The sequence below is a fragment of the Rhineura floridana genome, chromosome 4, assembly GCF_030035675.1.
Source record: "Rhineura floridana isolate rRhiFlo1 chromosome 4, rRhiFlo1.hap2, whole genome shotgun sequence".
NCBI classification, from domain to species: domain Eukaryota; kingdom Metazoa; phylum Chordata; class Lepidosauria; order Squamata; family Rhineuridae; genus Rhineura; species Rhineura floridana.
The window spans coordinates 180,754,721-180,781,678 of NC_084483.1; the positions used below are offsets into that span (position 1 = coordinate 180,754,721).

At 41.9% G+C, this 26,958-nt stretch overlaps 1 protein-coding gene across 8 annotated transcripts in view; it reads right to left on the reverse strand.

Annotated features, from left to right (window-relative positions):
• THADA (THADA armadillo repeat containing) overlaps positions 1 to 26,958 on the reverse strand; it is a 266,610-nt gene that overhangs the window by 152,435 nt on the left and 87,217 nt on the right. For all 8 annotated transcript variants that reach the window (XR_009762420.1, XM_061625379.1, XM_061625378.1 and 5 more), the window contains exon 27: positions 1,362 to 1,451. Coding sequence is in view for 7 of the 8 variants with exons in the window: in XM_061625379.1 (XP_061481363.1) it covers positions 1,362 to 1,451 (90 nt within the window). In the remaining variant the exon portion in view is untranslated. The remainder of the gene's footprint in view (positions 1 to 1,361; positions 1,452 to 26,958) is intronic.

Sequence of the window (26,958 nt, forward strand, 5' to 3'; positions counted from 1 at the left end):
GATAGGGGGTTGCCCAAGTGGTGCAGAGCCAAAAAGCTTCCCCATTCCTGTACTACAGTATGCTACAGGACAGTTAAGCACTTTGGGTTATATCTGGCTAAGTCAGATTCCAAATAAACCCATTGAGAATAACAAACATAAGATAGTAATGTCCATTTTAATAATGTCCATGGATTTCAATGGGTCTACTCAGAGTACAACTTAGGAGGCAATCCAAACCCTAGCAGGCAATGACAGAGCTTAACAGAGAGCTGTAGCCACTGCTGCATCCACAGGCGCCATCCAGGACACATGACGCGGGGAGAGAAAGAGAGAGAGGAAAAATGCCTCTTAGCTATACAAGCTCCCAGACTTGCACAGTGAAGAGGTCCAGATGAGACTCGTTGCTGTCATGTGACAGCAGCAGGAGTGCCTCAGGATCCAGCAGACCCTGTGTTAGCCCATCCACGCCCCTGAAACACCCCCGAGATACCATCAGCTGCCTGTGGTTTCTATGGGTGTACTGGGCTGCTCCTTGATGGCAGGCCTCCCCTGCTGGCAGTGGAGCTCACCTAATGGTGGAGGCTGGTGGACCTGGGCAGGGCTGGGTGGAGGGGCATCTCCATCTCATCCAAAACCCCTCCAGCATGGCGGGTCATGGGCTTGGGCTGTTCTGTCAGTTAAAAGGCTGCATCCACCTATTTAATATCTTTTTAAAAGTCCTCTTCCATACAGTGAAGGTGCCATTATTTCCCTATAAATCTTTAATCATTTAACATTCGTTCATCACTATGCTTTGCATTTCTTTGGACAATAAATATGGAGCATAATGCTTCACTTCTGTATGCTTCCCCCTCTTTTGTCCCTACGTATAAACAAAACCCACCACCATGAGCAAGAAACATTTCATTTATTGGGGAAGGGAGAGAAAAACTAGTGAATACTAAAATGAACAGCAAAATAATGTGTATAAAAAGGAGTGGCTTGTAGATTCATCAGTATCACTCAGATCAATGTGTAACAAATTTTGTTTTGGCTGTAATAAGAAGCAAACCCTAAAAGCAAGCTAGATTTTAAAAAAAATCTGCTGACCAATAACCCTAAAAAGATTTTGTATCGAGAGTGCCATCTTTTTATATTCAAAGAGTATATGAACAACTGGAACAGGACAGAATGTTTTAACTTTGACTATTTAATTGTGTATGGTATGAATTTTGTTGTTGTATCCCACCCTGGGATCCTTGATGAAGATCGGGATATAAAAAGACTAATAACAACAACCTACTTAAAAACACGTAAGACAGCACTTGTCCTACCAATTCATTCTCTACTCCAACACCGAGAGCCCAAACATTTGGTGGATAACAATCCATTTTTCGTACCTGTCCACTGTACTGGCTACAGCTTCCAACTGACTGAGCATGAACGGATAAAGGTTTGGAAACCGAGTGAAGAACTCCCTCCCTGTCATTCTGTAGAAGAGGAAAAACACACAATAGCATGTAAGTTTCAAGATGATGACAATTAAATTTATACCCCGCCCTTCCTCCCGGATGGAGCCCAGGGCAGCAAACAAAACACTAAAAACACTCTAAAACATCATAAAAACAGACTTTAAAATATATTGAAACAAAACATCTTTAAAAACATCTTAAAAAGCAATACCAATACAGATGCGGACTGGGATAAGGTCTCTACTTAACAGGCTTGTTGAAAGAGGAAGGTTTTCAGTAGGCACCAAAAAGATAACAGAGATGTGCACAAGACATATATGCAGTTAAATACAACCCAAATGATTTCATTTTCTCTGCCATTTAAACACCAGAAGATTGGCAAGCATCAATAAAAAAAAGACCATGATTTTTAAATCAATGATTTTTAAAAATCAGTTTCAAGGTTGTTTTTATCAAGGATGAATCATAAAGGATGATTCTTCTAAGCAGATACCACTCCTGTGAAGGAAAATACATTTCACCACGTCACACAGCAGGAAGTCTGCTATGGATGGGAAGTGGTCCCAAGCAAGGACTCCTTCATTCTTCTGAGGCAGGGGTACGGAACCTGGGGAACGCCACATGTTGCTGGATTCCAATCCCATCTGCTTCAGCCAGTATGGCCAATGCTCAGGGACAATGCTAGCTGTAGTCCAACAACATCTGGAGGACCACAAGTTGTCCAGCCTGATGTAAAGCATAGTTCATACAACCAGGTCTTGAAGGGGTAAGCAACAACTTGACTGAACTACTTCAAACTGCTTCCCGTGCACACAGAAACTCCCTGCACACAGAAAACTAGATGCTAAGAAGTTCTAGCCTACCTTTCTCCTCAGTATGATAAGCTGGTATCATCACCTGGCACAGCCAGCTACTGATGCTTGGCCCTGCTTATTTGTTTATTTATTAAATTTCTATACCACCCCATAGCCGAAGCTCTCTGGGCGGTTAAAAAGAACACAGTCTGGCTCAGTGCAGAATTTGAAATGGGTCTAGCTGCCATTTTAATTTCCCACAATGCTCCCAACATACTATTAATTTGGGGCAGTGCTGGGAATTAAATAGTAGCTCAGAGTTATCTGGTACTGCTGAGAGCACTGCTGCCAGAAAAATCCATCAGGGTCCACCTATAAAGGGGTGGGGGCACCAGATGACAATTTGTTCAGGGCCTCCTCAAATCTGGAGCTGGACCTGTTATCTAGTCTGCCTGTTTATGTAAACTGGGCCAAAATTCTTAGTAAGAACAAGAACTGGAATTCCAAAATACTTAAAACATCTGTGTTTCACAAATAAGAAGAGAACTGTAATACTTCTGACACACTGAAAAGTGATATAGAAATCACACCCTTTTTATATCCAATCTAAAGGTTTAAAAAACAAATCAGTCAGTACAAGGTAGGCAGGGATCACAAAATCAGACTTCAAAAGCAACCTAAAAGTAGATTTTATACAACTTAAGAAAGTTAAAGTTAGGGTTTCAGAAGTTTGTACTTTTCCAAAAAATACAAATAGGCCTATTTCACACTGCATTTTTACTTTGCTTTTTTAAAAAGAACTTTTTTAAAAAACAACATAGTAGCCATGCTTTAATATGGTTAACATAAGGGAAAAAACGTAAGGGGAAAAGATTATAGTAAAACCAACAGAAAAACAACAAATTTTCCATTCAAAATTGTGTTTCCAATAAACATCAAACGCCTATGGTAAGCACTTTCAATATTTCAGATCAAGGAACTAGTCTCCAAAAATCTTATACCTGCAGATACTTTAATACTTATCAATGAAAATAAGTAAGGTTTTAATGTGTGAGCAAATCACCACATGGCAAATGCTAGCAAAGATTCTTCCCATGCTCAGCTAACACAACATGCCTTAACCACAAACCACTGAGCAAACATTGCAAAAAAGTTCAAAACAAATCTTTTAAATGAAGCAAACACAGAAAGCTTTCCATAAGTGCACATCAAAAGTTAGAAGTCTTGAAATTATTCAATACTATGAAGACACTGGCAGAGGCTGCGTTCAGAGCTTTGTTCACTACAGTCTTCGCACTTACTTTGAAAATAAATTAATAAAGCCAATTTCACTATTCAAAACCACAGACCATCATATTATAAAATTCTCAATTTAAGAAAACCAAAGCACTACATTACAGCCTCCAAATAAAATAGATAAAATACAGAGCAATCTGGACATAAAAATGGAAGCAGCAGAAGATATATTTCTACCAGCAAACAGAAGTTCTCACTAGAAATCTAGTCTTCTTATTCTATACACAAGAAAGACAGTAAAACTGATTCAAAGAATTATATCATGTTTGGGGAAAATATATATTGCAGCAGAGTACAGAAATTAAAATGTAAATGTACTGCCTTCACGTCGACTCCAACTTATGGCGACCCTATGAATAGGGTCTTCATGAGGCTGAGAGGCAGTGACTGGCCCAAGGTCATCCAGTGAGCTTCATGGCTGTGTGGGGATTCGAACCCTGGTCTCCCAGTCCGTAGTCCAACACCTTAACCACTACAGAAATTACTGGTCTGTTAAGACTGATAATTGAAAGAATAAAGAAACTTAAGGCTTACTACTATAAAAAGTAAAGTCATACATGCTGAAGCAGCCATATGGCTTTCACTCAGGGAGCCATTACTAAATGACAACAAAGATGGGAAGAGAAGGGAGGAAGGCAGGAGCAAAGTCTGCAAAAACAACAAACACTTTAGAGGAGGAATCAACAGAGGGAAGAATAGATTGCCTTTCTGTCGATTGCCCTGCACTAGTTCAGGTTACTTGTTACATGCATCGGTGCTTCACTCTGAACAATTAGGAGTTGCCAGGACTAGAACCGAGAACATCTGGTTTTGTATGAAGCTGCCCTGGCTGACAAACCCCCAGAACTATAGGCCGGAATATCTTCCTGGGGCAGTAAAGGATTGTCAGGCTCTGAACTGGCCAAATCAACAAAGACAAGAGTTGTGTAACAGGCCCTTCTGGGGACTAGAAAAGGGTTTTTGTATTACTGTAAGTGTTGGCTCCAACTCCCTGGCATCCCTCTGATTGCTGTCTTTGGCTCAGCCTGAAATATATTTAGTGTAAAGTGATGAACAGGAAATTACATGCAACAGCCCTTGGAGAGTTAAACAGTGTAGGAAGAGCCATCTGTCTTCTATAGGAAGCATGTAAAGAAAAATCCTTTGTTGTTGCTTGTATTAATAAGATGGCTTTAGGCCTAAATTTTGTTTGAACAGTTGTTTCATTAATGTTACAGTGTCTGTTCTTACTGGAAACCTAAGGCCACCTCTCATTTCTAGTACAGGTGTAGGGAACCTTTGGCCTTTCAGATGTTGCTGGACTACAAAGCCCATCACCCCTCTCCACTGGCCATGCTTGCTGGGGCTACTGGGAGTTTGTTCAACAACATCTCGAGGGTCAGAGGCTCCCCACTCCTGCTCTAGTATTTTATTTATTTATTTATATTACATTACATTACATTACATTTATATACTGCCCCATAGCCAAAGCTCTCTGGGCGGTTTACAAAAGTTTAAAAATATTGAACATTAAAAACAAATATACAATTTTAAAAACCATACAAAGTTAAAACCATGAAGCACAGATAAACCAGGTAAAACACCTGGGGTCAGAGCTCAGCACATGCTGTTAGAATGCCTGGGAGAACATATATGGAACGCTGTAATCACCAGGGCATTAGACCAGGTGGCTCCAAAACACCCTCTCCCCCTGAATAGAGCTCAGACAGCACCATGGTATACTCCACGGTTGCGAACTCTGAGGTGGGAGGTGAGACGGCTAGAGAACCAGTGGCGGAAATCTCGCTCTGATGATGATCGGACACGGATTAGAGTGGCTGCAGCAGCCTACCATGTGGCGATGAGGGCAGCAAAAAAGGATTTTTATCCTTTTAACTTTTAACTGTCGGTCCAGTTGCCCTGGAACCGATTAAACATGTAAAGACCTCCTGTGATGAGTTTGCAAAGCACTTTGCGGATAAAACCGATCGGATTAAGAGTGCTATTCCATGCCCTGTGGACACAGTGAGCAAGCCAGAGGCGACCAGTGGTGCTCTGGTGGTGTGGGATCAGTTTCGGCTTCTTCCTTCCGATGAAGTGGACAAGGTGCTTTCAACCTTAAAGCCAACCACTTGCTTACTTGATCCTTGCCTGTCGTGGCTCATTATGAGCTGCAAGGATAGACTGGGCGAGGGGATCAAAGCGGTGGTAAATACATCCCTGGAAAAGGGAGTAATACCATCAGCCCTCAAGGAGGCAGTAATAAAACCGATTCTAAAGAAGCCCTCCTTGCATCCCCAAGATTTGAACAACTTTCACCCAGTCTCCAATCTGCCATTCTTGGGCAAGGCGGTTGAACGGGTGGTGGCGCAGCAGTTGCAAGCACACTTGGAGGAAGCAGATTATCTGGATCCATTTCAATCAGGCTTCAGGCCGGGACATGGGACTGAAATGGCCTTGGTCGCCTTGGTGGATGATATGAGGAGGGCGCTGGATAGGGGCGAATGCACCTTCCTTGTCCTCCTGGATCTCTCAGCGGCTTTTGATACCGTTGACCACAGTATCCTTCTGGACTGTCTGGAGAGGTTAGGGGCACTGTATTGCAGTGGTTCCATTCCTTCCTCTCTGGTAGGTACCAGAGAGTGGCATTGGGGGATGAGGTTTCGGATCCTTGGCCTGTCACTTGTGGGGTGCCACAGGGTTCTATCCTCTCCCCGATGCTGTTCAACATCTACATAAAGCCGCTGGGGGCTATCATCAGAGGATTTGGGCTGCAGTGTCACCAGTATGCGGATGACATGCAGCTCTACCTCTCATTCAAGTCCTCACCAAGGTTGGCTGTAGAAACCCTGTCCAAGTGCCTGGAGTCGGTGAGTGGCTCAATGGGAAGGAATAAGCTGAGGCTGAACCCTGACAAAAACCAAGGTACTGTTTGTGGGAGACAAGGGAAGGCTGGGGGATGTTGACCTGGTCCTCAATGGGGTACAATTACCCCTGAAAGACCAGGTCTGCAGCCTGGGGGTCATTCTCGATTCCCAGCTGTCCATGGAGGCTCAGGTCTCGGCTGTGAGCCGGGCGGCGCTGTATCAACTCCATCTGATACGGAGGCTGCGCCCCTACCTTCCCAACCATCTACTCCCATCAGTGGTACATGCCCTGGTCTCCTCTCGGCTAGCCTACTGTAATGTGCTCTACGTGGGGTTACCCTTGAAAACGGTCTGGAAGCTGCAACTGGTACCGAATGCGGTGGCTCACCTGATCAAAGGCAGCTGCTGGCAAGATCACATCACTCCAGTGCTGAAGGAGTTGCACTGGCTGCCGGTTATTTTCTGGGCCCAATTCAAGGTGTTGGTTTTGACCTTTAAAACCCTATACGGTCTCAGCCCAGTTTATCTGAAGGAGCGCCTCCAGCTTCATCAAGGATGCCACACAACAAGATCAGCCTCAAACGGCCTCCTCTCTATCCCACCAGTTAAAACAGCTAGACTGGTGAGGACTAGGGGAGAGGGCTTTTTCTATTGTGGCTTCCACTCTGTGGAATTCCCTCCCAAAACGATCTCAGTCATGGCCCCGCTATGATGAACATCTGCCGGGCCTTGAAGACCTGGCTCTTCAGACAGGCTTTTGGGGTGGGTTAGGTTTATTACTCCTGTTGAGATTTTAATGTTTTATTGTATTTGTATGTTTTTATTCTGTACGTCGCCCAGAGTGGCTGGACAACCAGCCAGACGGGCGACTAATAAATCTAATAAATAAATATATAGTAGTACATAAGAACTACTTAAAAAGATTAACTTCTCCCTTATTAGTTGAGCCAACTAAATTGTGTGAACCAGCCACAACGTCTCTCCAACTGATTCCTCACAGGTGTAACAGAAATGGATGTAAATTATTTCTGTACAAAGTCTAGTTTACACAAATTTGAATATAGCACCAGAAGCCTAAGTGAAGTTATCTAGTATTACTGCAACCTTGTAACATTTCAGTAACAATGGCCCAACACTGATCAGTGTTCTTCAACCTTGGGTCCCCAGATGTTGTCAGACTACAAGTCCCATCAACCCCAACCAGCTTGCCCAATAGTTAAGAATGGTGGTAGTTGTAGTCCAAAAACATCTGGGGACCCAAGGCTGAAGAACAGTGGACTAGAAATCAGTGCTGCATAATCCCAGCCTCACATATTGAATGGTATTTGATCTTCATACTGCTCCATTGTCTTATCAGCAACTACAGGTTACCTGGAATACATAACATGAAATCTAATATAAACTCATTATGTATTTACATAAATTCATTAATGAAGTGCAGGTGCCTACCCTAAGTTGTACAATATTGGGAGAAACAAATACACACACCTGCATCAGAAAACACTGTCTGCAGTACTGCACTAGCAGTGCATTACTTAACATAACTGTGTGAGCTAACAAGCCGTACATTTTGAACAGAAGGAGGAGACTGGATCTTGTAACCAGAAAACGCCATGCCAGGGCACTCTCCTCACCCTGGACACCCACCTATTAGCTCAGAGCTCCCTTTCTAGGTTGTGGGACTTGCAGTACGAAAGCAAGGAATGCAATCTACTGATCTGTGGATGTCTGCCCTCACTTAAGCAGTCACTTCCTTTTAGCTCTGCAGGAAGTTCTTGTTGTATTGTAAAGCAAAGTGGAAGCCGTCGTGCAATCACCCTTAGCACTATGGGACTCTTACGTTCCCAATCAGTTTCCCCCTATACAAGGAAATTTTATCTTGCTGCATGGCAGGACCATCCCAGTGAATGATTAATATGGAAAAGATATTTAGAACAGGACCTGAGAACACCAAGTCCTATCGGCATGGGCTGAAAGTTGAAGTCACAGATGGGAGTGAGCAGCTAATTGTACACTGGATGGAGTGTTCGTGAGCACTTCAGGCCATGCTCCATCAATTAGCCTTCAACTGCACAAAGAAGTGTGAGCTACCAAAATGTGTGTACATGAAAAATGGGCTCATGTGCACTGATATGTCCAGTCTCCCCAACTGTGGTAACCAGGACTTGAGTACAAAGGATGGTGAACATCTCTTTGAGGAGCAGATGGATTAGCATTACGATGACTAATCTGAAAATGAACAAGTTAGACCATATATGCCCAGGAGAAACTAAATAAACATTTCAGTCAACATGTGAAATTGTGCAGGTTTTTTTGTTAAGTTGCCATAGCTGACAGTGCCTTGGGCAAAAAAGAAAGCAGTGGCTGCACTCAACTTTATGGCATGGTATAGGAAACATTCCCCTGGTGGTGTAGAAGTGTCACACAGGGTGGCCCAAGCTACAGGGTGGCATAGCTAGTTTCCTTATTTATAATTGCAGGCTATGGTCATTGTGCATTGATGTGCTTTGCACAAAAAACTTTTGTGATGCATCTCGAAGGGAAGAATTTCCCAGTGATGGAGATATGTGATATTGGGTATCATAACTCATATTTTGTGGTGTAGCGTCAAATAAACTAGGCTATCCACACAGCAATTTGTTGAAAATGAACTGGGCACCAAATTCAGCATCATTAAAAAAAACACATAACACAATGATAACTGGAGGGTCACCACCTATTTTCCAACTGCTGGGGTACAGACCTTGAAAAACATCACATTCAGCACACACGGTACCATTTTTGGTGATGTGGCTCCATCTCTGACAAACATTTGAGTATTTAAAATGAAAATCACAAAGACCACTCACGCATTCCCTCTACAAAATAAAAAATGAATGAAGATATAATATTAATTTTAAATAGTGCATTTCAAGCATCCTTTTAATTAAATCCAAAACTTTCAAACATATGGGGGGGAGGGTCCACATTTTTCTGATTAATATTCATGGGAGTTTTAATTAAGGCAGGTGTGTAAAACCAGTATTACATATTGTAAATTTATATAGCACTCTCTAAATTATTTCACAGTAATTTTAAACAGGGATTTCATACCGTATGTTCTCAATCATGGTGGTAAACCCATTGTCAAGTGACAAGAGCTGGTTTAAATTCAAGAAGGCCTTCAGGTTGCAGGAATGTAAGAACATCTCTCTGGAAGAACAGAACAATACTTTTCTACTGGTATCTCTCAATGGAGACAGGAGTTTCTGATAGCATTACTTCCCCGAAGTTGCTATTATTATTCTAAGAGGTAATCAAGGACCAACTGGTCCAATTTACCTCTCCAACTCAGCGCCCACCAAAAAAGACTACAACATTCTTCAACTAATCTTACACAGCCAAACCAAGTTAACAACCGGAAGTTTAGCTCCAATGATGTTGGGATCTATAATTTGTTGCAGTCATCACGTATTAGCCAATACTATTTTCCTCTACACTTTCAGATTGACTGAAGAAAGCACGTCTCAGGAATGTGCAAAATACTTTCCCCTCACCACTAAATTACCACAGCCAGCTGACAAATATCCGAGATTAGACAGGACAGCTTCTGACTAATGAGGTGGTCACTTCCGGCAACCCTGAGTCCTGGCACCCTTCTTCTGAATGAGAGAGAAAGCTAAACTCAATGCACAAAAGTACTAGATAGAAGTTCACCCAATAAGTAAAAAGAACTAAAAGAGAAACGTGATTATATTTTACTAATATTGCTCCCCTAAAGGCTAAAACAATACTACATGTGAAAAGATACAAATCAAGGCTGTGTCGCTACAAAAAAAAAGTCTAATACAAATCAAAGGTTGAGAAATGGCTGTGACAAATACACCAGCCTTCATCTTTGTGTGTGTGTGTCTTTTGCACTAGCAAAGCAAGTACTGTTTTGCTATTCTATTTGTATCCTACACTTACTCCAAGTAAGTTCAAGATGACAGACATGGGCTTATCCCATTCTATGCTCACAGGAAATTTGCAAGATAGATTAGGCGGACGAAGAGTGACTCTCCCAAGGTTACTTATAAGCTTCGGAGCTAAGCAAGGATATGAAACCAGGGCCCCTCAATCTAATTCTAACAGTATACACTGCTTTCTAGTCAGCAACAACATTTGGCTTTTCAAAAAGGTTAAATATACTGCAAGTAGCATTTTAAATAAGATTCCTATGTAAAATACTACTTAAAATAATCCTTTCCATGAACTGAACAAACAATCTGGACTGAAACAATCCAGAAAGACTGCAAATAACTCACACGGCCAATTTAATTTTGGTATACTAAGATTGTCAGATAGAGAGACTACATAAAGATGACAAATTGATGGAACAAACAGTTACTGATAATATTCAGATGCATTTTTTGGCACTAAAACTACATTGAATTAAAGCCTAGAAAACTTTTAAATGTTAACTGGCTTTGATAGGTCACAAGATTAACACCACTCCAAAACTTGTTTACAAGAAGTGCCTAAATATTACTTCAACTTTTCCCTCTTAAGCTTTCTTAGTCCTCCACATTTTCCTTTCTTGTACAACTATTGTTTCAGTCTTTCCATTCTTTTTGTGCATAGGTATTTAAAGTTAGAACATGTTTCCACACTTATCAAAATCTAAGCAATCACCATCAGTATTGGACACGTCAATTGCACATATATTAATTTAACAAAGACCAAAAGAAGTACTGAAGCAAAATCCAAACAAGATATTGTGAATCTCTCCAAACATCTGGAGACTGTATGCAAAAATATTTATTCAGGTATACAATTCCCATCCCAACATGCTACACTTATATCACATTGGCTCCCAAATAGATTAGTTTTCAACTAAACACACAGAAACGACATCAAATGGGGTGAAGGTATCAACATCCATTATTACAGGGAAGAGTCAGTACACGCAAGTTTTCAAAAAGGTTCCGGCAAAGTTCCTCACCAAAGTCTCCTGAGGAAATTCAGCAGTCATACAGTAAGAGGAAGATTTAAGTGATAAGTGACTGGTAAATAAAGTACATAGACAGTTTTCACAGTGGGAAGAGTGGAATAGTAAATCCTTCAAGGATTTGTACCATGACCAGTGCTTTTAACTGATTTGCTGGGCCGAGAAAATTCTCCCCTACATACCTGAAGCCACTCCAGAGGAGAGGGGTGAGATTTGCAGTGGCAAGCACAAAAAGTGCATATGAAGATGGGGGCAAGCCACACAGACATGGCCCTTCCCACTTCAGATGCTTTAAGGAGCCGTGGATTGGCGATGGCGAAGAGATTTCCAGCCGCAACTAGGAATGTATCTATGCATGCAGAGTCATTCCACTTTGGCCACACTTGAGTATGACAAATTAGAGAACAGGTTGGAGAGAGGGTTCAAAAGAAGAGGACAGGGTCATGTTATGCTGTTCCTTTCCACACTTCACCATTCCTCACTTCACCCTTCCTCAGAGGAGCAGCATCTGGACTGTCCATAAATCTCTTCCACATTAACAGGTTGGCCAAGTCAGACAGGTAGGTGTGGGAAAGAGTGCAATGGTTCCTTACACTACCCAGGCTAACAGAAGATCATAGCCTTCAACAGAGAGGTAAGGAGTGGAGCAATAAATTAGCTAGGCAGGATGGAGTCAAGCCCCCACTAGCCTATATAGTTTACAATTTTAGTGCAAGCACATAGGAACATAGGAGGCTGCCTTATACTGAGTCAGACCATCCAGCTCAGCAGTTTCTGCACTGACTGGCAGCAGGTCTCTAGGGTTTCTGTCAGGGGTCTCTCCTATCTGGATATGCCAGGAACTGAACCAGGGACCTTCGGCATGCAAAGCAGATGCTCTACCACTGAGCTGCAGCCCTTCCCCTAAGTATCTACATGCTGGTCACGAGCCCCGAGGTGCCGTCGGGCACAGGTTTGGATAGGCAGGCTGTGGAGGAAGATGAGGAGGGAGGAGGACTGGGGAGGGACAGCTGAGACACTGGAACAGAGGCACCCCAAATCCAGCAGCTCTTGATGGGGAGACAGGAGTCCTGGCTCTCTCCTCCACTCGCACGGAGGGAAGAGCGTCATTGGGGTCTGGGAAGGGCGCCAACCCTCTTCTTTGGGTGGATGAAAAGGACTGAGAAGGGGAAGTAGGCTCTGCCTTGTCTCCCAAAACCATGCGGTGCTGCCGAAGACACCCACCCACCTAGACATGGCTGCATTCAGACAGCACTTTATTCCACTTTCCCAAAGTTTCCATACCTTTAATTTTTGTGTTTTATGTGATCTTTCACACAACATAAAAGCCACTTCTGAAAGTCTAGTGAAATCAAGGAGAAGTTTAACGCTACTAGAAAATAACTGTTTTCAACCCCTGGAAAATCATGGAGTTTGACATTTTATTCCCCCCCCCCCGTTTTCTTGACATCACATCACTGCTGCTCATGTAACAAAATTTGGGGTGGTATTCTAATATATGGAAGCATGCAAGTACATAAAGGGGTGGGTGTGACATGTCTGATGACTTCCACTATTGTTGTGTCACACCATGGCCATTGGTGCAAAGGAAATTTAGCACAACATGGCGGTATATTGATGAAAAGCCACAGTTCCATAACACATTAGAAATCAGGACAGAAGCACTAGCATTATAATCAGTAAAAAATAACACAATTAACCCCACATCTGAATGCATTTGTTATACACGCTTGCAAGTTCAACATTCCCACAAAACACAGGAATCCTGTGAGTGAGCATGCTACACCTCGACTTTAAGCGCTTGGGAATTTCTTGGAGCAACTCAGCAGCTCCTGTGCAGCCTTGAGTTTCTCACCATGATCTTGGACTCTTAAACTTGGCACCTGCTCCTAGCCCAGCTAGTCTCGACATCCTGTCGCCTAATAAGAGCTGTGGGCCTGCAATAACTCTTTGCCTGCTACTGAGTCTGTGCCATAAAGGTATCTTCTTTATTTCCAAGCAAGAGCCTCTGTGGCAGTGTTTGGGGCAGGAGTCAGGATATTTAAAGGGTTGTATCCAATTTTAAGCCATAGTCAAAGTCTTAAAATGGGATGTGGGTAGAGTTAGACTTAATTCAAACAGGCTATGCCATGGGGAAAAAACTAGGTGATGAGGGGAGAGAGACTCTGCTTGTCATCAGGGGAGGGGTATTCCACCTGCCTTGCCCCACCCTCCAGCCCTGGAAGCCTTCAAACGCAGCTCCTTTCAGAAGACTTTCTGGCCCTTTGGGTTGAGCCATAAGGGTCAGGGGATAGAAGAGATTTTTATATCAGCTTGGGGGTTAGTTTTTAGATATTTTTGCTTTAGCTTTATTGTTAAGCTTTATGCTCATTTATACTCTGATGCATATTTTTTCTTAATATTGTGATGATTACACTTGTTATTATGTATTGTGCTACAGCATTTGTACTGTTTGGCTTGAGTGAACCGCTTTGAGCACATATGTATTTGTGGAAAATGTGGTATATACATAAATCAAATAATAATAACAATGATGATGATGATGAGAAAGATGAGGCTAGTGTGTTAAATAATGATAATCAGGTCAGTCTGATAAACGAACCACTACATAATGGATTTGATGGGATAAGCAGTGATAAAGAACACAGAGGAGACTGAGAAGGCAAAAGTAGTCAGGAAGGCAAATCTTAAGTGGCTGTGAAACGCTTCATACACATATCCTACTTTATCCGCCTGCTATCTCACTGAACATAAAGCTTTATACACAGGCAGAGCCTTATCTGAACCACCCTCTTTTGTTAGGCAGTTGGTAAAACAGTGGGCAAACCTTTGAGTTTCACACAACCAGCAGAAAGGAAAAATAGGCAACTTATTGTTACATTCCATACCAGGTTACTTGAAATTCAAATCCTTCTAGTACCTTGAAGTTATTCAGCGGTCTAATCCCAAGTATCTCAGTACTTGGGTTAGGCTACAATCTTCCTTAGAGTAACCACATCAAAGGGTCTGTATATAAAGCATTGACCAGTAGAAAGTTAAGGTTAATTTTAAACTACTGTTCCTTTCAACATAATCACTCCTCCTCTGCCCAAACTAATCCTAGTCTTCCAAATTAATTTAAAAGATGTATTTTGAAATGATTTTTTTTTTAAAAAAAAAACATGATACATAAAAAAACACCCCTGAACAGCTATTGGATTAAGGCAATCGTCATTTATTCATTTATAAAAATATTTATATACCATTATTCATTATAAAAAATCAAAGCAGTTTACAACATACAAGATAAAGCCATGTAAAAATTTAAAACCAGAAATCCTTAACTAACCACTGCAGAAAGTTATATTCTCAATTGCCTGCATAAGCATAGAAATCTTTTCAGGAGGCATTTAAAGTCAGAACAGAAGGTGCCTGCTGAATCTCTACTGGTAGGCATTCTACAGGAATGGACTGATGACACTAAAGGTTCAAATTCTTGTGGTTGTCAAATGAGCCTCACCAACATGGGTGAAAACCAACAATGTTTCTGCAGATGATGTCAGTGTTCAAGATGGAATATAAGAGTTCAGGCAGTCTCTAAGGTACCCGGGACCTAAGTTTTTCAGGGCTTTGTAAATTAATACAAAGACTTTAAACCTGGCAGAGTAGTAGATGGGCAGCCAGTGCAGATGTTAACAATGGTGTCACATGTTGTTGGTCATGTGCCCTCATCAGCAGTCTGACCACCTCATTCTGCACCAGCTGGAGTTTCCAAATCAGGGCCAAGGGCAGCCCCACATAGAGTGCATTGCAGTAATCCAGCCTTGAAGTTACCAATGCGGGGACTACAGTGGTCAGGCTCTCCCTGTCTGGGATCAGTTGTATCTGGTGAACAAGACATACAGGGCTGGCACCAGGCATGCTGGGGCCCTTGGGACCAGCCTGCCCCAGGTTCACGGCACCACAGCACAATCCCTCCATACAGGCTGTGTGGGACTAATAACCCCCCCGTATGTCCCACCTACCTCTATTGCATTCCTGCCATCAACCATGATGGCGGCAGGGGCATCAGCCCTTTAGGAAAGCCTCTGCCACCATCTTGGTTGATGGCAGGGATGCACATGCAGTACACACGTCATTTACAGGAGCAATAGAGATAGGTGGGGCATGCGTGGCATACTGGGGGAGAGGTGCCTGGGAGCTGCAGCAGGGTTGGAAGCTGACATGGATTGCAGAACGTGAGTGCTACCCCCCCGCCCTAAGGAGGGGCACCTCAGGGGCTCTCTAGACTACAAGTGCCCTTGGCCAGGGCCCGACCTGGCCTACCCCTGGTGTCAGCCCTGCAGACTTAGGTGGTAAAAGGCACTCCCAGCTACAGAGAATACTTGAGCCTCTATTGACAGAGTTATATCCAGGAGTACCCCCAAGCTACGTAGCTGCTCCTTCAGAGGGAGCGCGACTTCATCCAGAACATATAACTTGCCTATCTCCCAAACACAGGAACCACCCACCCAAAGAGCCTCCATCTCCCCTGGATTCAAGTACAGTTTACTGATCCTTATCCAGTTCACCACTTCATTCAGACACTGATCCAGAGCTTTCACAGCCTCTCCTGATTCAGATGTTATAGAGAAATAAGAGCTGTGTGTCATCAGCATACAGATGACACCTTGCTCCAAAAGTCCTAATGACTGCTCCCAATGGCTTCATATAGATCAGCCTTTTCCAACCTTTGGGTCGCCAGATGTTGTTGGACTACAACTCCCATCAGCCCCTACTAGCATGGCCAATGGTCAGGAATGATGGGAACTGTAGTCCAGCTACATCTGGGGACAGAAAGGTCGGGAAAGGTTGATATGGATGTTAAATAGCACTGGGGAAAGGAAAGTACCCTGCAAAACCCCATAGCACAAATACCAAGGGATCAAGAAGTACGCACCCAGTGCTACTCTCTGAATACAATCCTGTAGGTAAGGATGGAACCACAATAAGACAGTACCCCCGATACCTATCCCACTGGAGAATACCATGGTAAATGTTATCAAAAGCCACTGAGGGATTGAGCAGAAGTAACAGGATTGCACCCCCCTTCCTCTCTCTCACCATAAAAGTTATCCATCAGGACCACCAAGGCCGGTTCAGTTCTGAACCCAGATGGTAGTGGATCTAGACAATCAATTTCATCCAGGAATGCATGCAGTTGCTCCACAACCACCTTGTCCACCACCTTTGACAAGAAAAGGGTATTGGCAACAGGTCTAAAATTATTACACTCCATTGGGTCTAGAGTGGACTTTTAAATAAGTGTACAACTACTTGCTCTTTGAAGGCAGCAGACAATGCTCCAACACACAGAGTTGCATTTACAATGCCCATGACCCATTCACTCCGGCTAGCTTTAATAAGCCAGGAACTAATGAGCAGGTGTTTGGGCAAATCACTGCAAGCATCCTGTCCATTTCATCAGGCCACATTAACTGAAACTGATCCCACAACAGTGGGCTAGACATTGTGTTGGACACTATGGCTGGCAATGATACAATAACAATCACTGTGAAGCCGAGCAATGTTATCCTCAAAACATTTAGCCAGCTGGTTAGTTAGGAAATGTGTGCACCAGAAGCCCGCCACCCTGGTCAGGAGCAACCAACCTCTGGACTGCATGGAACAACTCCACCACGTGATTCCTCAAGAATGCAATAAAAGCAAAGTAATATCTCTTTGCTATCCCCACAGACGTGTGGTAGGCACGATTATGAGCCTGGGCATGTGCTCAGTCAGCTCCTGAGTGAGTCTTACTCCGCTTACTCTCCAGCCAATAAGGCAAATTGTTAAGCTTAAGCATACCTCTTTGAGATACTGGATATTATGGCTGGGATTAAAAGAGTCACAAAAAGAACAGCATCACAAGCACTGCGGTTTCAGCATATTCCCTTCTTGCCCCCTTGCCTTTGACTACACCCCCTTGATCCACAAAAAAAGGAACTAGCGAAAGGTTGGAGGATTCTCTGGAATGGGGTTGAACACAGCACAAGGGGACACAACTGAAGATGAAAGTAAGCAACATTCCCGTCCCTACAAAAGTACTTGTTGCTCCAGATGTTACTAGACCACAACTCCCACCATCCCTGATGACTAGCCATGCTGGCTGAGGCTTATGGGAATTGGGAGTCCAACAACATCTGGAGGGCCATGGTTTCCTCACTCCTGTTGAACATGGAATTTTTTTGTATCCCAGCCCTTGTGATTATAATGTATGTTTCCTTAATCCAAAAATAATACAGTTCCTCAAGTCAGTTTGGTGAAACTTTGCTGATATTATAACAGCCATTCTATTTTGAGAGTTAGTGGTTATCTTCAGTTTTTAAACTCGATCAACAAACTATTCTTCTGCCCATTGTTTCACTCACCTTCCTTACCTATAATTGATGTGAACGTAATTGATCTACTTTGATGGGCTATTTTTATTTTAAACACACTTCTATAAAGAAATTTTAAAGTATATTCTACTCATTTGGCCATTATCTTGTGCCAGCAGCAACAATGTTGATATTGCTTTCATCTTTTTCAGAGTTGCATTTTCCTGGCAAAACATTCATTACCTGTTAAGGATGCGCCAACACCAGTGCCAGGAGTTAAGAAATCACAGTTCTGTCAAAGCAAATATTCCAGCTTCAAATCAGAGTGCTAAAGAGTCATGTTTGAAAAAGAACCCGAGGAGTGTTTGTTGCAAAGTATGCTCTCTGTTTCTTAAAGGAACATTCATTATTCCTTACAGCATCTGCAGGCCATTAGCTACTGAGTAAAAGAACACTTTCCACTAAGGTGAATAAACTTCTTGTGGCTTTTAATACACAGTTGAAATATGTTTTTAAGCCAAGAATGATTGCAAGGGGGGGGGGGCAGCACTACTGGCAAAAATGTAATGATAACATGTTTGGGGGAGGTGAAGAGGGTTAATGCCACTTAGATACATGATTCTCCACAGAACATGAAACTCAAAGTTGTTTCATGTACATCACTTGATTAGGATGACTTTCAGGCAGAAATATACACTGCCTTCATTGATAAATACTGTGTTTGTTTTGACAAGAGGTGACATAAAAGTTCTATATTTGTTAACTGATCTGTGAGGGTTCATTTAATACCTTCAAGTCGTTACTTGATGCTGCACTTAACAAATGATGAAAAATGCATGCTTGAATTTGCCTCTAAGTGAATAATTCTTTTCATATGGAGGGCCAAAAGAAAGTCACCAGAATACAAAAATAAAGATATGTGAGAGCCAAATCACATGATTCTCAAGTTTCAAGTTCAGTAAGTTGTTATCCTGCTTTTAAAATAAGATATAGTGGGGTTGCTTACATACAATAAAGATACAATACACAGACTAAAATATAGTGAAAGGACATAACAAATGTACAGCAAATATATAAAGATTTGTTCAAGAACAATAAGGGACCAACTGAAATGAAACACAATGGAGTGGTGACAAACCAACTTGGATTTCCCAAGCAAACATTTCAACCAGCACTGAAGGGATCTTTCACTAGTTTTGTAAGAAGCTATCTCTACACAGATACTTCGGATTGCTGGGAGAGATTCTACCCCTCATTACCTTAATCAGGAATAAAAAATAACAAAGATAACCACTCTAGGTTTACTGGGATGGGGATTTACAGCCATTTTAAATCTAATGACTTTGAATAAACACTGTTAGGATTTTGATGAACCTAACTGGAAAACATATTTTTATAAAAATGGTTCAGGAACCAATATTTCCATTTATTCTTTATGCAAGTTCATAAGAACAATTTAAATTTATAAAGGGGGGGAATAAAAGTAAGGGAGCTAACAACATTGTTGTTGTTGTTGTTATGTGCCTTCAAGTTGATTACGACTTATGGCGACCGTATGAATCAGTGACCTCCAAGAGCATCTGTCATGAACCACCCTGTTCAGAACTTGTAAGTTCAGGTCTGTGGCTTCCTTTATGGAATCAATCCATCTCTTGTTTGGTCTTCCTCTTTTTCTACCCACTTCTGTTTTTCCCAGCATTATTGTCTTTTCTAGTGGATCATGTCTTCTCATTATGTGTCCAAAGTATGATAACCTCAGTTTCATCATTTTAGCTTCTAGTGATAGTTCTGGTTTAATTTGTTCTAACACCCAATTATTTGTCTTTTTTGCAGTCCATGGTATCCGCTCTCTTCCAACACCACATCTCAAATGAGTTGATTTTTCCCTTATCCACTTTTTTCACTGTCCAATTTTCACATCCATACATACAGATCGGGAATACCATGTTCTGAATGATCCTGACTTAAGTGTTCAGTGATACATCTTTGCATTTGAGGACCTTTTCTAGTTCTCTGATAGCTGCCCTCTCCAGTCCTAGCCTTTATTTTGAATTCTTGACTACTGTCTCCATTTTGGTTAATGACTGTGCCAAGGTATTGATAATCCTGGACAAGGTCAATATTCTCATGAAAATGGAAATGGACTGCCTTCAAGTCGATCCCAACTTATGGCAACCCTATAAATATGAATATCATGGTACGCAGTATTCCCTCTGAGGCTAGTCCTCCCCAGCTGGCCAGGACCTGTTCAGCTTGCCAAAGCTGCACAAGCCAGCCCCTTCTTTGTCTGCAACTGCCAGCTTGGGGGCAAATGGGCTCCTTGGAACTATGCAGCTTGCCCACGGCTGCACAGGTGGCAGGGCACATAACCCCTGAGCCACTCACTGTGGGGGTGATCTTTAGCTGGCCCTTGACACCCAGGAGACACGAGCAGGGATTTGAACTCACAGACTTTGGGCTCCCAGCCAAGGTCTCCTCCCCACTGTGCTATATTGTCAACTGTAAAGTTACATAAATCTTCTGTTGTCATTACTTTAGTCTTCTTGACGTTCAGCTGTAGTCCTGCTTTTGTTCTTTCCTCTTTAACTTTCATCAGTACTGGTTTCAAATCATTACTGGTTTCTACTAGTAGTATGGTATCATCTGCATATCTTAAATTATTGATATTTCTCCCTCCAATTTTCACAGCTCCTTCATCTTGGTCCAATCCTGCTTTCCGTATGATATGTTCTGCGTACAGATTAAACAAATAGGGTGATAAAATACACCCGTCTCACACCCTTTCCAATTGGGAACCAATCAGTTTCTCTGTCCTTACAGTAGCCTCTTGTCCAGAGTATAGGTTGTGCATCAGAACAATCAGATGCTGTGGCACCCCCATTTCTTTTAAAGCATTCCATAGTTTTTCATGATCTACACAGTCAAAGGCTTTGCTGTAATCTATAAAGCACAGGGTGATTTTCTTCTGAAATTTCCTTCTCCCATTATCCAACGTATGTTTGCAATATGAGCTCTGGTGCCTCTTCCCTTTCTAAATCCAACTTGGACGTCTGGCATTTCTCGCTCTATATATGGTAAGAGCCTTTGTTGTAGAATCTTGAGCATTACTTTACTTGCATGGGATATTAAAGCAATAGTTCGATAATTACTGCATTCTCTGGGATCCCCTTTCTTTGGAATTGGGATATGTATTGAATGCTTCCAGTCTGTGGGCCATTGTTTAGTTTTCCATATTTGTTGATAAATTTTGGACACATTCAGTCGCAGTAGCTTGTAGCAAATCTATTAGTATGCCATCTATTCCTTGTGATTTGTTTCTTCCAAGTATTTTAAGAGCAGCTTTTACCTTACATTCTAAAATGTCTGGTTCTTCATCATACGGTTCCTCCAGATTCATTCAATCTGTCATCCTGGCATCTCTTTTATAGAGTTCTTGAGTGTATTGCTTCCATCTTTCTTTTATTTCATCTTGGTAAGTCATTGTGTTCCCCTGTTGATTATTCAACATCCCTACTCTTGGTTTAAATTTCCCTCTCATTTCTCTAATCTTTTGGAATAGGGCTCTTGTTCTTCCCTTTTTGTTGTCCTCTTCTATTTCTACACAATAACTATTGTAATAGTTCTCTTTATCCCTACGTACTAGTCGCTGTATTTAGGGTTCTAACCATTTAGGGTTCTAACCATGTTTCTATCTCCTTTTGCTTTCCTTCTCTTTAACCATTTTAAGAGTTTCTTCAGTCATCCATTGAGGTCTTTCTCTCTTTTTAACTAGAGGTATTGTCGTTTTGCATTCTTCCCTGATCATGTCTCTGACTTCACTCCACAGTTCTTCTGGTTCTCTGTCAACTAAGTTTAAAGCCTCAAACCTGTTCCTTATTTGATCTTCATATGCTTCTGGGATGTTATTTAAATTGTATTTTGGTATTATGATTGCTTTGTTCTTCTTCTTTAGCTTTACTCTGATTTTTGATCAGTTCATGATCTGTACCGCAGTCTGCTCCTGGTCTTCTTTTCGCAGAAAGTATGAAACTTCTCCATCTTCTGCTACCAATTATATAATCAATTTGATTCCTATATTGACCATCTGGTGATGTCCACGTGTACAATCGTCTTTTCGGTTGCTCAAAAAATGTGTTTGCAAGAAACAAATTACTGGCTTCACAGAATTCAATAAGGCTTTCTCCTGCTTCATTTCTGTCTCCTAAGCCCCATTTCCCCACAATTCCTCGTTCTTCTCTGTTCCCTGCTTTTGCATTCCAGTCCCCCATAATTATCAGCACATCTTGTTTTGGTGTGTGATCAATTTCTTCCTGTACTTCTGCGTAAAATCTCTCCAGTTTTTCTTCTTCTGTGTTTGCCATTGGAGCGTAGACTTGGATGATGGTTATGTTAATAGGTTTCCCATCTAATCTCATTGATATCACTCAGACCTTGCGTTGTAGCTCCTAATTGCTTTTGCTACATCACTTCTCACTATTAAAGCAACCCCGTTTCTTCTTGATTTCTCATTTCCTGCATAAAATATTTTGTAGTTGCCTGACTGGAAATGTCCCATTTCCATTCATTTTAATTCACTCATGCCAAGTATTGTAATGTTGATACATTCCATTTCTTGCTTGACAATTTCTAACTTTCCCTGGTTCGTGCTTTCACATTCCATGTTCCTATTGTGTGCGTCGTACAACTCTGGACTCTCCTTTCGCATATGTGCGCATCAGTCTCTGGGCTTCCTTTCAGCTTTGACCCAGCTGCGTCATTAGTCACAGTGCTACTCGTACTTGTAGTTCATTCTTCCCCAGTAGTTCGGTGAGTGTCTTCTGACCTGGGGGTCTCCTCTTCCAGCACTATCTCGTGTTGCATTTTGGATACTCTGTTCATAGGGTTTTTGTGGTAAGAGGTATTCAGAGGTGGTTTACCATTGCCTTCCTCCGAGTTTGGATGCACCTTAGTCTGGTGTCTCAGCTTTGACCATTCCACCTTGGGTGCCCCTGCTAGAAGTCTAGACTCCTGATGGCTTTGCTCTCAGCTTCTTCAACACTCTCAGACCTCCTCACCATGTTAAGGTGTGCATCCTACCATTAAGCATTACTAAATGCAAGAAGACTGATAAAATTTGGCATTTCTTTTGCAAGGAACAACAACACACTTATACCAGAAAGCAAGCAACATTGCTTAAGTTCATTGACTTGGGAAAACATTCTTTTATACTGCATAGTTCTAAAATAAATACTTTAGAGAAACAGAGAGCAAGCCATTATACCTTGGTTTTCATTTTCTTTCAGATAGAAACTGCTAGAGCAAACATTCCTACTAGTTTACTTTGTCTGTGTTTTTATGAAGTTAATAACTGAACTGTCAATCAAGGCCTATATAAATACAGTAGTTGAATGCTTTCTGCGTTAGAAGCACTCTTATTTACAATAGCAGCCAGCCAAGATTTTGAAATGACTGCAAGGTCTGTTTGCTTTGATCTCTTTTATGCTCCAGTCTCTCAGTACCTGTTAGTTTGCTATTTATGATACCTTTGTGTATTTAGGCATGAGAAGAACAGCTGTGGAAAGCCAGCACTTCTTAAGAAAATCAGTGATGGAGAGGGGGAAATGCATCAGATGATGTATAGGATTTTTTTAAATAAAAAAACCCTCAAGGTAAAGTCATTTATGAATGCAAAAAGACTGACAGCTGTAATGTTACAAAAATAAAGCACAAAAGCGTTATTTAAGCATACATCAGCTTTGTGGCTATGCACTCACACTCTATTTATCTATTGTTTAAGATGTTTCCAGGATATCCCAAAATAATCTCAGCTGATTTACTGTGTTTGATTACTCCCTTGAAGGATTATCACAGCTCTACCACCAAATGATGCACTCTTTAGCGTTACGAAATAACCTTCTCCAGCAATGAGGAGCGGAGACTTGCAAAATAAAGATCTGTAAAGATAAGGCAGTGAAAGCAGGTGTCTAGCTTGTACTCTCTCCCAAGCAGATCAAACAGCAGTTGTGCCCAGAAGTAAGATGCGTCTCCCTACACAAACAGCAGTGTCTAAAGGAGACCCCACAGTGCCACTGACATGTGGGCAGCAAAAGAGACAAAGCAGAAAAAAATCTACATATAAAAATACAGTGAGGAATAATGTTCCAGACTAAACAGAACAGAAAAAAGGATGGAGAAAATTTTCTGCTGAAAGAAAGGAACAGCTGGCCAAAAGGTGAGTGAAAAATCAGAAAATGTTCCTCTGTTCCTGCTAATGGGGCACTAGAAGAGAACAGAGCAGGAACGAGTTCCCCACTCTGAGGCATGCACACATGCTAAATCTTCCCTCCAAAGGGAAGGAGAGTGAGTGCCAACTTCTTGCCTTAGACCTCTACCATGTTTCAAAACTAGCTCTGCATAGACACAGATCTCATACATGGGAATACACAGATAAAGTAAGAAAATCTATTTGAATAAATAGTACAATGGAAACAACGACCAGGTTCTGGAGCAGGTGGAGGGAACCTTTGGCCCTCCAGATGTTGCTGACCTACAACTCCCATCAGCCCCAGCTAGTATGGCCAATGGCCGTAAATTATGGGAATTGTACTTCAGGAACATCTGAAGAGCCAAAGGTTCTCCGCACCTGCTCTAGAGAAGTAAGTTCTGTGTGCTACAGATGCATGTAACTTGTGGTCAAGCACTTCCTTTCATAAGCAAAAAGATCCCAGGTTCAGTTCCAGAGAAGGATGGGAAAGACCACTGTTTGATACCTTGGATATTGTTGTTATGTGCCTTCAAGTTGATTACAACTTATGGCAATCCTATGAATCAGCGACCTCCAAGAGCATCTGTCGTGAATCTATAAAGCACAGGGTTATTTTCTTCTGAAATTTCCTGCTCCGTTCCATTATCCAATGTATGTTTGCGATATGATCTCTGGTGTCTCTTCCCTTTCTAAATCCAGCTTGGACATCTGGCATTTTTCACTCCATATATGGCAAGAGCCTTTGTTGTAGAATCTTGAGCATTACTTTACTTGCATACCTTTATCTTGGATAGCCATTGCTAAAGTCAGTGTAAACAATTCTGAGCTAGACAGAAAAATCGCCTCACTGTGCAATGCAGCTGCCTAGGTTCCTAAAGTTCTTGCAAAGAAAACATAAGGACCACTAATTCAAATAACCATACTGCATAAAGTGCACTAAACTACTGAACCATAACTGTTTAACAGTAATAAAAAATAGCTACCTCTTAAGTCAGTCCTAGAGAATATGCTATCTCCAACTTGTCTCAAAATTGGTTCTAGAACTTGAAACAAACTGTCTTCCTCCAATATACTCCCTGCTATTCAGAATTTTTATCTGGTCCTTGTGGTAACATCTAATGTTACAAGAACTTGAGGCATGTTTGTTTTTATTTGTTAATACATTGCATCTCATCTACAGAAGTGCCTTTTCCAGTAAGCTATTTTTAGAAGCCAGATATCCATCTCTCATTTGAAGACCTGGTTCAGCACTACTGAGGGCTTGGTCTCAGGCTACAACATGGGAGAATGTTAACCCTAAGGGCCAACACTAAAAGGATCTTAGGCAAGCAAGAAGAATTTACTTGTGCAATGTTGTATGCATCTCCTTTAAACCAGGTTGGCTCACCCACGCATGCAGTTTTATCACACCAGGGAAGGAAGCTGCCCTGAAGCAGTAACACTACATGGATAATGGTTGAGGGCACAGTTGAAATGACATGCCGGACACATGCACTGCCAGCACTGATAAGAGTATCTCTTCTACCTGACTTCATCTTTAAATCAGTCCTAACACAATAGTAGCGAAAGCAAGGTTTTTTTTCATATATTTAAACTAAAACTGAGACTGAATCATTAACCTGTATTTGTATACGCCGATATTGCCATGTACACTGCAACTGCACTGACATCTGTCTTGGTGCTACCACCCAGCATGATAAGGGAAATACCAGGATTCATGGGACCCTCACCACAGATGATGGAATCTCTTAAAAAAAAAAAAAGGCCGAGCACTCTCAAGACAAGGGCTAGGCCTGGTAGTTGCAGCCATTGATATCTTCATTTATCTGCAATGCCTCCAAGCCCCATCACCCTAGGGTACCTCAGGGGCAGAGCCGAGAGGCATGAAGATGTTGGCTGCAGCTGCCTTGCTCAGCTGGGTGGCTGAAGCTGTGCTGCTTTCAGAGAGGTCCTCCTCATCCCCACTGCCACCACCGATACTCATCTGTTCCCTCCTCCCCCTGGTGAGCTTGGAGGACAACAGAGGGCACTCTGCCCAGCACACACTCAAACCTGGTGCTAGATCTGACTGATATGAAACTTGCTCCTCTTGGTTTTTTTTTTTTAACATCCAATAGGGTTGGATTCAGACTTGTGCTCAGGGAAGGTTATTTTCATCAATTGCTCCTTCCTACTGTCCCCTCCCCTCCAAATAAAAGCTTCCCCAGAGGGTTGGGGGAACCTCCGACATAGTGTGAGAGGTGGCACTAACAGCTGTGGAGTAAGAGGAAGTTAGCAAAACAAAAACAAAAAACAGCCTCCCTCCTGCCTTCTTCCTACAGTGGAGGGTCTTGGCAAAAACCGAGTTCTTTCAACAAATGGAAGGAGCCCTTCCATTCACAGAGAGAACACTCTGTATCCAATATATAGTATCTGGATTTTTAAATCAAACATAAAGAATAAAGAGGCAGAATTCATTTTAAAAAAACCCAGAGAAATCTGATTAAGTTAAAATGAGTCAAACAGCAATAATTAGAAGGACATGCAGGTGAAAGAGTTGAGACATTCACTAGAAATGAAAACTTTTCATTATTACAAATATAAGTTGCAGTCCAGCGGTGTGAATGTGCTCCTGAGTTTTGAATGAGCATAATGGCTGAATAGGAAACGAACAAACAGAACACCAATGAGTATGTGCTGTGGCTTGAACATTTATTTATTTTATTTTATTTATATCCCACCCTTCCATTATTCCAAAATGTAGTAAGGAAGCCAAGCTATAAATCACATGATCTTTGATGTCTGTATACTAATGCGCAGAGCATGGGAAACAAGCAGGACAAACTTGAACTCTTAATACAGAAGGGTAATTACGACTTGATAGGTATAACTGAAACTTGGTGGGATGACTCCCATGACTGGAATACAGCAATTGAAGGATATAACTTGTTCAAAAAGAACAGAAGGAATAAAAAGGGAGGTGGAGTCATGCTATACATTAAAAATATATATCCCTGCACAGAAATACAGGATGAGCTTGGTAGCTCCACCGAGAGTAT